Below are 12,168 nucleotides of genomic sequence, written 5' to 3'. Positions count from 1 at the left end.
TCTCGTCTTCATCCTCTACAGTCATGAAGTGGGTATGAATCTATGATCGTTTCTTCCGAAGTCTATTCCATCTAATTCTTGAATTTTGGCAGCGTCGTTCGGGAAATAAATAAGATTAATGAGCGTGAACTTGAACTCGGGATTTCAGGTTCATGGCATGATGAATACAAGGGTGAGTCGCAGTTCACTGCAGTGTTCCGGTGCTCTGACGCGCGCATTACACTAGATTCTGCGTATGTATTCATCGGCGGTCTGCACTTTGACTTGACTGAAGGTGACGTGATCACCATATTTTCCCAGTGCGTCAATCACTCTAGCTATCTGAATGTCGTTTGAACCGCTTGGAAAGGTATGGGGAAGTTATGGATGTCAATCTCCCTCGGGACAAAACGACTGGAAAACCGAGGGGATTTGCCTTCCTTATGTATGAAGATCAAAGGTCCACCGTGTTGGCTGTCGATAACCTCAACGGTGCCAATGTACTGGGCAAGACGCTGCGTGTAGACCACGTAAAGAACTATAAACAGCCAAAGGTGAAAGGCGATGATGGAGAATGGGAGGAACCTGAAGAACAGAGTCTGAATGCCAGGCCAGAGATGATCATTGGTGAGTGGCCCCCTTCCTAAATTGCAGGCAGACTTTAATGCGTGTTGCCGTCCCAGATGGAGGTCAAGCATCGGATTCAGATGCATCTTCGGTTATTTCCATCGATCCTGAAGATCCTATGCGGGACTACATTTTGGCACAGAGGAAAGAAGAAAAAGCCCTGAAGAAATCCAAAAAATCCAAAAAATCGAAGAAATCTAAAACATCCAAGAAGCGACGCGGCGACCATGACAAGAGATGACAGGAATGAGTAATAAGAAGTATGTTTTTTTTTGTTATGACTGTGTCTTAACACCGCCAGAGTCTGCATGTAATGTAATGACATGCGAGACTTCGGATATATGGAAGGTGTCCTTTTGGGCAGCATGAAATCTTATGAGGACGGTCACGGCAAGAACCGAACTTTGGTAATACTTGAGTTCGTTCTGACCGGGAGAAATTGCGTAAATCCAGGCTCTCGCTCTTGAGTGTAAGCGGCTGACAACCTGTCTTGCTGTCAGGTGAGAACACCGACCCCCGCAACAAACTAGAGAACCACGACTCACTGCATGCTGTGTTAGTCTTTATGCACATGATCGCTTAAGGGACTTTTTAGTAGCTGATTTGAAAAATACACCAAAATAGGGGGTTAACCGGTTAAGTTTGGAATTATTGAACTGTCTTGAGATGTCTTGTGAAGGCAACGTTAATAAACGCTGCCATTCGTGTGGCATGCATGAATTATCAACTGGGCATCCTGTCATTTAGGCGTACACAAAACATGAGAGAGGTAAAGCCGGTGCTTGCTAAATTCACTAGCACTTGAAGCAAGGAAGTGTCAGTTCGAAATCAGGAGCGTTCGAGTGTGTCCCTGGTGAAACTTTGAAGCACAAATGAGGGTAGACTTTCCGTGTTCGAGGGCTCCTTGGACTTCCGTGGATGACAGTTGAAAGGAGCCTCCTATTACAGACCGGTGGGGTTATAGATGGCGATGTGTGCTGAGGTCACGGCGGAGCGTGACTGACTCGGAGCCTTGATCATTAAGCCATATATTCATAGAGCAAATGATGGCAAAAAATAACTGCTTCTATATAGTCAAATCAGTTCCATGCCAGCGACACAAAAATCGTGGCTTACTTTGCTGGATAAAGAGGCTCGCAGAGATTAACAGATTAACCAAAGGTAGGGTGTTGTAGTAAAGTTGAAGTTGGCAGATGCACGCCCTTTGAACCAGCTATGAGGAGCATCGACAAGACCGTAGAAACCATGACTGACATACACCATACATACATTTATTCACATATTGGTGTCTAGTAGCATCCAAAATATTGATTGTGATGTAGTACAATTCGCGGTAGTGGACGTATTCTGGAGCTTTTGAAAGTCAGGATATGTCACGGTGTCGGTCCACATAGACAACACCGTCGTCCCAAAGATGCGATATGTGATTATAAAGCAAAGTTGGACATTACCATGCACGGGCCATTGATGGAGTAATGAGGGGACAATGCCCAATGTAACGTTCCCCTGTATTAAATCATATCTGGTAGAATGATGAGTGGCATGAGCCGCATGTCGGAAATAAACTAAGAACAAAATTAAACCAATTTTTGTTGATGAGAAGAAGGACGCTCGGCTTCAAGTGCAAAGCACTGGTGCGTTCTGCTAGCATGTCTGGACGCTGAACTTAGTAGTAGCTAGTACCAGGTCACGACGCTGAAGGTTTACCGTTGACAACAATCGCACACGTGACTTCGACTAATAATTCAGGAGCCTAACAAATCAATCACGGTCGCGACGCCTTTTGTGAGCAGATCAACGTGCGTCTGACATATAGTCGTCTTGGACACCAGTGAGAACATCCAAAGATTCACTAATGGAGCTTTCTTGGACTAAACAAAGTCTATTGTCTTTACAGCCACTTTCATCGATCGTACTATTTAACTCCGAAGGTGCTTTTTGCAGAGGAGAGAATCATCAAAGGGCGTTAAATACCTTGCCCTTGACTCGCAACAGAAACTCTCAGGTTGTTGTTCATATTCATTTACTCTCTAACTCGTCATACAATTTTATCTGATTGGCAGAATGATGCCTGTCACTCGTTCTGCCAACCCAAATTCACTATCAACGTCATCTAAAGCCAAAACTTGCTCTAGTGTTGGAATGACCACAGATCTTTCGACTCCAGGCACGTCTCCGCGCCGTGCTCCCCACTGCAAGACATGCCACCGACCCAGGCAGGGACATCCTCGCTCCGGCTGTCCTTATATTGAGCCTACGATGTCGGATCAGACTAGCGGTGCCACAGAAGATATCGTGGACGAAATGTCATCCTTGCGCATTGTAAATTCCAATGACGAGCGTTCTTCCGTTTCCACTGAAACACCCACCCAATCCAAGAATCTCAAACGCCGACTCTCTGTTCGTTTTGCCCTTCTTCCAGCGGGAAGTCTCACTTCACTCTCCACCACATCTTCCGAAATCGTAGAGAGACTTCTCCAACCAGGAATGATGAGTAACGTGTTCGACGGTGAAGATCATGATGGTGGTGGCGGCGGCGATGGCGATGGCGATGGCGATGGTCAGAGAGCAATAATGCGATGGAGACGGACTTTAACTAGTCCTGAATCACCTCCGGAAGAAGCTCCAGAAATCAGCTCAAGGGCGGGAAACGAGCCATACGCAACTGGTCATGCTAGTCCGGGTACCGGCCTGTCACGTCTTATGCCGTGCACGCTGCGGACTCCGACTGCGAGCCTAGTGTCCACAGAACCACTTTCTAGCCACCCCACAAGTGACTTCATTGATATGAACAAAGCTGTCTTCCTTGATGCCGATAGCGAAAGGAAGCCAAATCCTTTGGCACGAACAATGAGCGCAGATGAGAGATCATTATTCCTCGATAATCTCACGCAATCATCAGGGGTTGCACCTGCCATGTTATTCTCTGTCCCATTGATCGATCTCAAGGCTGTACAGTATGACGCAGAAAAACTAGGTTTCAGCGTCCGAATGCTGCCGAATGGAAGCTCACAAGAGCACCGATGGGTTATATTGGCTAAGGAGGGAGATGCAGCAGAATTCCTTCAACGACGTCTGACGGAGGAAGAAGAGAAAGGGCGGAAGAAAAAGGGGAATCTCGGTGTTGCCGCTGGCGGAGCACTGGTGGGCGCTGTAGCGACATTCACGGGACTGGCGTTTTCTTGAAATGACTCTCCTTAACCAAAACAATGACAGCCAGTTCAATCATAAAGTATTTTTACGCAAATCTGCACGCTAGTAGTGTGTATTGTTAGTTTTAACTTGCCATTACTTTGTCTCCTTTCCTGCACAGCCGGTTAGCCACATTACAAACAAACACACCTTGTATCTGCTGAGCGCCGACTCTGTAGATTTGGTAACAGAAATGTCCACGTCGCCAGGAGGCACTGTTGAGAGTTTTGAGACTTACACTCAGGGAGCTGAGCGAGATGAACAGGGTTCAGGAGACCTTCCAACTTACAACGATGTTGCAGCTCAAAGTGGTCCAAATTCACGGTGCGCAGACAGGAGAACCCGTTGATCGACATAATCTCACATATTCACTGATGGTAGCTTTGGTCGCTGGAGAGGCTGGATAGAAAAGAGGTGAGCATGCTAGCCTTGGTCAGTATGCTAGCTTTTGATCGGAATTTAGAGCCGCAGAGCGTTATGCAGACGTCACTGCCGAGGAATTTCAGCGCAGGCGAGCTAGAGGCTGGAGTGAAGATGGGTCTTCGCAAGCTGCTGTATGTGTCCATTCTGCCTCATGATGCTATGATGATTTACTCATCTGGCATCGCACAAGGACTCGGAGGAATATCAAGACGACTTTATCCCAGAGTGTCGCAGCTCAACACTGCAGCGCTTAACAATAAATGCAGATCTTCCTCCTCCTCCGCAGGTACTTCGCGATGAATGCACAACCCCCGAACCATCTCTGGAGCCTTCTCTGCACATACCAGAGGAACATCTGTCCCCAACTCATCTCTCAATCCATCATTTCGGATCCCGTTTTTTACCACACTCAACTGCGCCTATCAGATGTATTCTTCCTCTCCAGCATGATCGTCTCCTGCTCATGGGCACCGATGTCGGGCTGTCAGTCCTTAACATGTTCCCTGCAAAGTGGGCTGATGAGACAAGTCCTGATGGGGTGACTGGCCTCATCCAGAAGGGACCTGCTGACGCACAGGCCAAAGTAATGTGGACAGGAGAGGCGTAAGTAAACGATCATTCATATTCCCCTTGCCTAGCTATTAACGGACAGTATATTACAGTGTTTACCAGTTGTCGCTGTTGGAGTACGAAGACGCCGGTGAAAGTGCCCCGCAGGGGGTCGTACTTGCTTTGGTCGGTCCTGAGCTCGAAGATTCTCTATCTCCTGGCGCGCATCAAGAATCCCCGCGCTTTCTCAGAATGTATAAACTCGCAAGTCTGACCAGCCTGGCGAGGTGGACCATCGCGCATCAAGTGAGATAGTCACTTAGTCTTCCCTCATGTCATCCCACGTATTCACTTTGCTATGCCAGGACGCACAGCCAGTTGATTTGCACAGGTTGTCAGACTGGCATCCCCAAGAGACACCAGTGAAGAAGCACAGACCAGCAAATAGTATCACGAGAGGCTTACGAAATCTCATCACCGAGCCCCCCACTCGTAAGCGACGATCCAGTTTCCTTCCAACATCAAATACAAATCGCCAGTCGATACCACCAAAAAGGGAATCATCTTGGGATGTCGTTGACGATTTACCATTGCGCTGGGCTACTGATTTTACGTCACTCTCGTCGACCGGGTCCAGAATGTCGAATACTAGCGTGGTTTCCTATGCCCTCTGGCACGAAGGTAGCACGAGCTCCACTCGTCGTGCACTGCTAGCTGTGGCAACCAAGACCAACATACTTTTATACGAGACTCCGAGAGGGGAGAGGGCTTTTCATTTCGTGAAGGTGTGTATCGATCTTCTGATGTTTAATTTGACTACAAGACTCTACAGGAATTTTACACTCCATCCCCGCCACGCTCTCTTACCTTCGTTCAGCAATGCGTACAAGATACATTTCGATCCCTGTCTGATGTCGGATCTTCTCGAACGACTGTTGGGTATAGTCACAACCGTGTAGCTTCCGCAGATACCTCGAGCAACCCGCGTACACCCGTAGCTGCACCTGTGAACATCGCATATGAAGCCCAAACAGCAATTTTTGTGGTGTTCGACAAAAGGGCTGGAATCATACGAGTAGCTGATTCAGCAGTCACGGAAGTGGATATGTTCGAAAGTGGAGGAAGCGTCAGCAATCTTTCCCCTGTAGGTGGCAGTGGATCCAGCCTGACAGTGAACACTGGAGGATCTCTCCCAAGTCGTCGGTCTCGAGGTTCGGTCGATTTCGCGGCTGGAAAAGAACACAAAGGCGCTTGGGTTCTACCCTCAAAAGCCGACATCCCAATCATACATATTCCTCACCTTGGTGCCTCCTACAGCAGCGTTTTTGTCCTCACGCGTGGCAAAATCACACACATCGTTGCTGCCCCCCTTCCCGCATGTATCCAAGCCACGCCTCCTTTGTACACCATAACCTGGGATTTCCCGCCTTCGAGCGTGACTGTTCGAACGCATCTGCCAGCGTCGGGCAGTCCACAAGAAGTCCCTGAACCTTTCTTACAGTTGATTGGGATGGGCGATGAAGGCGTCGAGGCACACGAAGTGCCTCTATCATACCTTTCCGGGAATTGTAAGGGTAAAGGCAAGGTACTTCCTGAGCCTCCCTTTGCGCAGAATCCACTCGGCGAGGCTGGATTCCTCACGGTTGGAGGACGTTGGCGTCGTTACATCGGCGCGCCTCAGTTGGAGAGAATGAATTCCGCCATGTCCACCATGTCCACCATGTCCACCAGCTCGTTTGAGACGGAGGAACTCTTATCGCGCGCGAAAGCCGAGGAAGGTGTATATGGGTGGTGGCGGAAGGAGTGGCAGGACTGGCGAATCTTCTGGTTAGGAAGTGACACCAGCAGTCCTGTGGATGGCTGAACGACCCTAACCTTTCACTAACTCTGAACTTCCGTGGACATCTTATTTCGGTTTAATCACGACAACTTAATTTATCTCATGTCAGGGCATGTATCAATCAAGTACTGTAACCGTACGTACCACTAACACAAAACAGAGTGGTTCAGATACAGGAGTGCAGTAAATATTACATATGCAAGAGATGATGCGTACCGTAAGAATCGCAAGGTGGTACATCATAAATGCAAAGTAGGACAAGGTAAAAACAAAGCATAAAAGGCGTGTATACACATTATAATGTCAATTCATGGCTTCAGAGATTTTGCTTGTGAAGAAGGTCCTCCTCCAGTTTCGTCCATTGAGTATCTAACCTTATGAATTTGTGGATGAGTATCGGGTTGAGATGATTGGGGCTTCCGTGCCCGGATAACGACGAACGACTTTCCAGAATCCTTGGGAGATGAACTGCCTTCAGGCTCCACCTCACTCACCCCACTATCCAGTCGATCACCCTCGCTGTGCCTACGATTCCTTCGAATGTTGTACCAATGTCTCTTCTTTGGCTGGTCAGGATCACTATTGTTCGATTCCCCGCTATTCGTCTTGGTCGCCATCGAAGGATGCTCCTCCTGCATGGGAGCATTTACAGGTGTTGCATTCAATGCAGCTACATCTCCAATAATAACTGCTGTTTGACTCTTCGTGCGCATGTGTGGCAACATTGCTCCAGTAGGCAGTCCAGAGCCCATGAGCGCAGGAAGGCGCGCAACATTCGCTATGGAAGCAGTTGGAGTAGGTAGTTCTTCATCGTCATAGATCGTCTTCGTTGGTGTGCCAACAGACACCGGCCCACTGCGCTTGCGTTCCATGCTAGGGAACGTGAAAGTTGAGCTCCCCCCAGTCTCGCTGGCAATCGCGTATGGTGAGTCATAGTGGGCGCGACCGCCACCGATGCGGGAGAAACCTGAATTGGAGTGTTGGGGAGGTGTACTAATGGATGTGCGGTCGTATGAGCTACGGGGACCTGGCCCTGGGAATGGTTGCCACGCGCCCATTATGTAACCACTTTCTGCATCATCATCGCTGTCCTCTCTGTAAGGCTGCAGAGCATGCTCGGGCCGCAATACTGATGGCGGGGGCCCACCAGAATGATGAGAGGAGCTGGAACCTTTGTCTTTCTGCGCGAAAGATGCGTTGGGTGGCACATAGGGAGATGAATCACGTGCAGCGAAAGAGTCTCGAGCAACGGGTGAATGTCGTACTTCCGTGGCTTTGTAGTGTCTTCGTTCGCGACCACCTCTCCGTGGCCCGCAACATCCGAGAAGAGAAAGCACACCGATCAATCCGCTATCGACTGGCCGTCTGGAGTGATCAAAGCCGACCCGACCAAGAATGCGCACAACAGCTTCGATGACCTTGATAACAAGAATCAGAAACAACGTAAGATAAACAAGGCAAAGGACGATCAGTATGCCATAGGCTACCCAACCGCCTGCGCCTGCGCCTATTGAAATCTGAACGAGCTGTTAGCATTGGACTTCACGGAGACGGGTGGCCTTACAGTTGGGGTCAAAATAACTAGCAGCACGGCAACCACGATACGTGCAACGCAAAATAGGAAGCTGATGAGGCCCATGCCTGCTCCTGCACCCCATGGTAACCATACGCTCGTGACCAAAGCGCTAACAACTTCTGCCACCAAAATTACAATCGCTTGTGCTGTTCCACTGTGCTGTCCGCACCCTATAGTCACCCCGAGGACGAGGTTGGACAGGAAAAGCAAGCCTGAGAAAAGCTGCGAATTCTGGCGGTAGTGATTGTAGAGTGGACCTAAAGCAAGAAGAGTGCGTGTTTCATCGTATAATTTGGTTGTTGACGTCCGGCTTAGCCGCAGGAGCAGAAGAGAAGGAGCGATTACAGAGAAGAGTGCGAATGAGAGAGCACCAAGGGCTACTGAAGACGTTGAACTTCCTGTTGAAAATTCGTAGCACGAGAATATGGTGACGGGTAAATGAAAAAGGACGAGAACGCGCACAAGGTTTCCTATGAGCACGCTAGAGTGAAAAGAGCTGACTTCTGGTCGAAATAAGCGTCTCCTGAGTAAAGTATAGTTGTGGCCAAATCCAGTTGATGATCTGCTCTCATCTCCACTTGTGTCGAGCATGTCCTTACTGCCCGCCGAAAGCCGCGGCATATGACCCTTGCTCGCTGCGTTTGTAAGCACAGCAGAACTTGATAAACTGCCTGACGGCCGTTGTGAAAATATCCAATCTACCGTCCATAGGAACAGACTGAGGAAGATTGTCCCAGCTATAATGGCCAAGAACAGGGTTAAGCAGATCGCAAAGAGATCTTGGGGTTGTACTCCAACACTCCATGCAAAGGATTGCATCCCAGTTGTAGTGTTCGGTGGAAGTAGGAAAATTGTGTTCGGAATTGACTGGTCAATGTAGATAACAGAAGTTGGATCGGCCAACTGATCGGCGAAGTCTGATGGTGGATTATACGGTTGGACATTCAGCGGATTCCAGTGTATGGAATGTGCGTTCAATGTGATGTCTACAGACCATTAGCAGTTCGTACGGCACTATTCAGATCTAAACCTACTATACGTCAGCGATGCCCAGGCAGTTTGCGAAAGTAGAGGATCTGAAATTCATGAGCACGTGTGGTGTATATCAAATTCTGAATTGCTACTCACAAATAAAGGGCGGCCACTGAACAGCAACCATAGCTAGGGCTGCACACCACTGCGTGTGAAAGATGATGTCACGCAATGATGGGGAGCCTGATGAACCATGAGCACCGCAAAAATACGAACAGAACATGTAAAATTACTTACAAAATCTCATCAATGCAGGTGATGTTGAAAAACGCTCACCGCTGATGGCACTAGCAAGAATGAACCCAGTACTCTCAAACCGGTGCCAGATGCCCGGACCAGGTCTACTAAAGCCTCGACTCCAAGCAGATACGATCCGAGCAAACCCAACAATGAGCCAATAAGTTGCTGCAAGAGCAATTGTTGCCCAGAATATGATGTGGGCATTGCCATACGGCGAATCAAGTGGTCCAGGGTGAAGTGGCGTGGTTGTAACGCTAAGGCATAATATCTCGTTTCCAGATGGGTCGACAGCTCGGAGTTCTGTGTCCATAGTTGTCAAAGAATTCTGGGTATTGAATGGTATGGATGCAGAGAGTGCAAATTGCCCTGCAGGTATGGGACAATATGTGGAATTTCCACCGAGAGATGGCAGAGGAGAAGGTGGGCGTAATGTATCGCACAAAGCAGAGTTATTACTAAAGGTATTCATGGTGAGCGTCGTGGCTTCCGTGAAGAGGGTAGCTTGGAGGGAAGAACATGAGTTATGCTGCTAAAGCACACGAGCAAGTATGCGTACAAAGGCTGGTGCTGTTAGCAGAAGATGCGACAATCTGCTGGGAGGCATTCCCCAAAATTGTGATATTCAGCGTCTGTCCATTGATTATTTGCGAGTACACTGTGTCAACTGAAAGTTTCTGTGATGCACTTCCTGAGAAACAGTCATAGAACGGAAGTGTTGCGGGCTGTGCGTATGTCGAAAGGAAAGACACGGAAAATGACAGGAAAATGAAAGACCTCAAGACCGGGCAACACGACGGAGAAAGGATCGTGGTCATCGTGGAATACGACGAGTACGGGAAGTGCTGCCAGACTTTTGGTCCAGGTGCACAGACTTCCCACCGTTTACCACGCCACCAACACGGATTTCATCTCCGTCCGTCGAACACAGGCTCTTGTAGCTGCGGACGTTCAGGGCCGTCCCTTCATTGTGTGTAACGATCAGACATTGATTTGCACGGTAGGATGCAGAATAATGGTCGACCGACGGACCCTGCCCATCACCATTCTACCCGAGGCGTCCACGTTCCTTGGCAATTGCGCAATACCGTAACCGCACTACCCTGGACCGACGGATCTATACTTGGCTCCATGGTCTTTCCTTTGAGTCTCCTTGCACAAGCAAGCCTGTATCTGGAGTATATAATTGGATGCACAACCGCAGCTTAAGTTGATAGTGGTACTGAGGTTGCGCAGTTGGTGTTTAGCAACACGCGCACTATAATCCACCACTCAGCGATTGTGACTAGCATAGCCTCAAGTAATTGGCAATAATTGCTAACATTAGTCTCATAGGCCTTCAAGCTTCAAGCTTTAGTACCCGCTGTTAACAGGGTATGTCTCAATTCACTACAACCGTGATGATCCGCGGCAGCGCAGATTAATCATTAAGACCGGTGAGATGGAAAGGCATGGAAGCAGCCGTTTCAAGTGTTTCTGCTTGTAGACCGGTTCCGAACACATTTCCCGGGTTGCTACTAGCATTTGACTTTCAATTATCGTCGCACATGCGTTGTCCTATCAACACGTATATAGAACTTATGGTCACTGTGCTCTTGGATCGGTCTTTGTGTGAAGGACACGCATTTTGCAAACATCAGCGACAGTCTTACTGAAATCTCATCAAAAACCTTTCATCTTATCCGTATGAATCGTGCTGAAATTGTCTCAAGGAGGACTAGAGACGGGCAGTCTTCATTTGAGAGATTTATGCTACGACACCATACCTAGAGATCGGAAGACAAAACATTTGAGTCTGTAGTCAGAAGAGTCGAAGTACGTATATAGCTCGATATATACTCACTGTAGTGTTCGATTGACAGATGGTACTGAGGAGAAATCGCAAGTGACTGGACATAAGACTGCTTGTAAACGGAGAACGAAAGGTGAACATGGGTGACAAAGAGTGAACAACGCATGCAAAACCGTTTAGAATCGGCCACACACTATCGGCCACTTTCGTGCTCCCCCGAGGCAATCTGCGCTGCAGCGGGTGGTTACTGCAAATCAGGGTTCAGTGAAGGAGGACGAGAAAGAACATGCTTTTCATCGGGTATAAGTCCTCATTCTTTCTAGGAGTAAAGAGATCCACGAATCATGTAGTACATTGAGAAAATGAATCCAGCACACCTCTTTACCCTGTGCGAGAGAAGCATTAACAACAGGCGATGTGCACCAACAGGCTGCCAGGACGATAGGCTGTGTAGGTGCGCTTTCAAGGTCATAGGGTAGAGGATCGGGTAGTGTGTGGCCGTGGTTGTGCGGATCGGGACTGAACTAGACACCCCTGAGTCATGGCATGTGCAGAAAGGGAGAGGTAGGGGCGATGTAGCAGGAAACTGCTAAAGTGGAATCAGGTCAACTGCGAAGGAGACAGGTAAAAGGAACCTACATCCAGAGGATGACATTGATTATTCCGAGCAGAAGGAACTGCATCTATGTCAGAAGAAAGAAGTTTGCGGAGGTAACAATAGGAAGTACGTTGCTGCGGGTGTGCCTAGGGGAACCCCTTAGTGGGCGGGAGATGGGAGGCGATATCACCAGGTTACAGCGCGTGACAATACATGTTGCATCAGACTGTAATGTTGACATTGACATAATGAAGAAGATGAGTAGGGGTCACCTATGTTGAGTATATCAGCGAGACGTTGATTGTGAGTTACAAGAAAATATT

The 12,168-nt window shown here is 48.5% G+C and overlaps 4 protein-coding genes across 4 annotated transcripts; 3 read left to right on the top strand and 1 right to left on the bottom strand.

Annotated features, from left to right (window-relative positions):
- Positions 1–23: 23 nt before the first annotated feature.
- On the top strand, positions 24–847 carry F5891DRAFT_1181183 (uncharacterized protein; the record flags this gene model as incomplete). Its single annotated transcript, XM_041366013.1, has 5 exons — positions 24–28; positions 93–172; positions 227–299; positions 350–606; positions 663–847. 5 exons carry the CDS (start codon positions 24–26, stop codon positions 845–847), a joined length of 600 nt encoding a protein of 199 aa, XP_041232443.1.
- A 1,826-nt stretch (positions 848–2,673) lies between these two features.
- F5891DRAFT_941054 (uncharacterized protein) lies at positions 2,674–3,792 on the top strand (the record flags this gene model as incomplete). Its single annotated transcript, XM_041374317.1, has 1 exon — positions 2,674–3,792. One exon carries the CDS (start codon positions 2,674–2,676, stop codon positions 3,790–3,792), a length of 1,119 nt encoding a protein of 372 aa, XP_041232442.1.
- Positions 3,793–3,991: 199 nt separating this feature from the next.
- On the top strand, positions 3,992–6,634 carry F5891DRAFT_941136 (uncharacterized protein; the record flags this gene model as incomplete). The annotated part of the gene is made up of 8 exons (XM_041374321.1): positions 3,992–4,122; positions 4,180–4,212; positions 4,262–4,352; positions 4,448–4,824; positions 4,884–5,076; positions 5,136–5,555; positions 5,603–5,885; positions 5,943–6,634. 8 exons carry the CDS (start codon positions 3,992–3,994, stop codon positions 6,632–6,634), a joined length of 2,220 nt encoding a protein of 739 aa, XP_041232441.1.
- A 142-nt stretch (positions 6,635–6,776) lies between these two features.
- On the bottom strand, positions 6,777–10,589 carry F5891DRAFT_345775 (uncharacterized protein). Its single transcript, XM_041371443.1, has 6 exons — positions 10,015–10,589; positions 9,456–9,959; positions 9,315–9,401; positions 9,221–9,262; positions 8,175–9,172; positions 6,777–8,127 (listed from the first exon to the last, which is right to left on the bottom strand). Exons 1-6 carry the CDS (start codon positions 10,271–10,273, stop codon positions 6,919–6,921), a joined length of 3,099 nt encoding a protein of 1,032 aa, XP_041232440.1. The 5' UTR covers positions 10,274–10,589; the 3' UTR covers positions 6,777–6,918.
- Positions 10,590–12,168: the final 1,579 nt, after the last annotated feature.

The sequence above is a fragment of the Suillus fuscotomentosus genome (genome assembly GCF_016647785.1).
Source record: "Suillus fuscotomentosus strain FC203 chromosome Unknown F5891scaffold_3, whole genome shotgun sequence".
Lineage (NCBI taxonomy): Eukaryota > Fungi > Basidiomycota > Agaricomycetes > Boletales > Suillaceae > Suillus > Suillus fuscotomentosus.
This window is presented reverse-complemented; position numbering and strand designations above follow the sequence as displayed.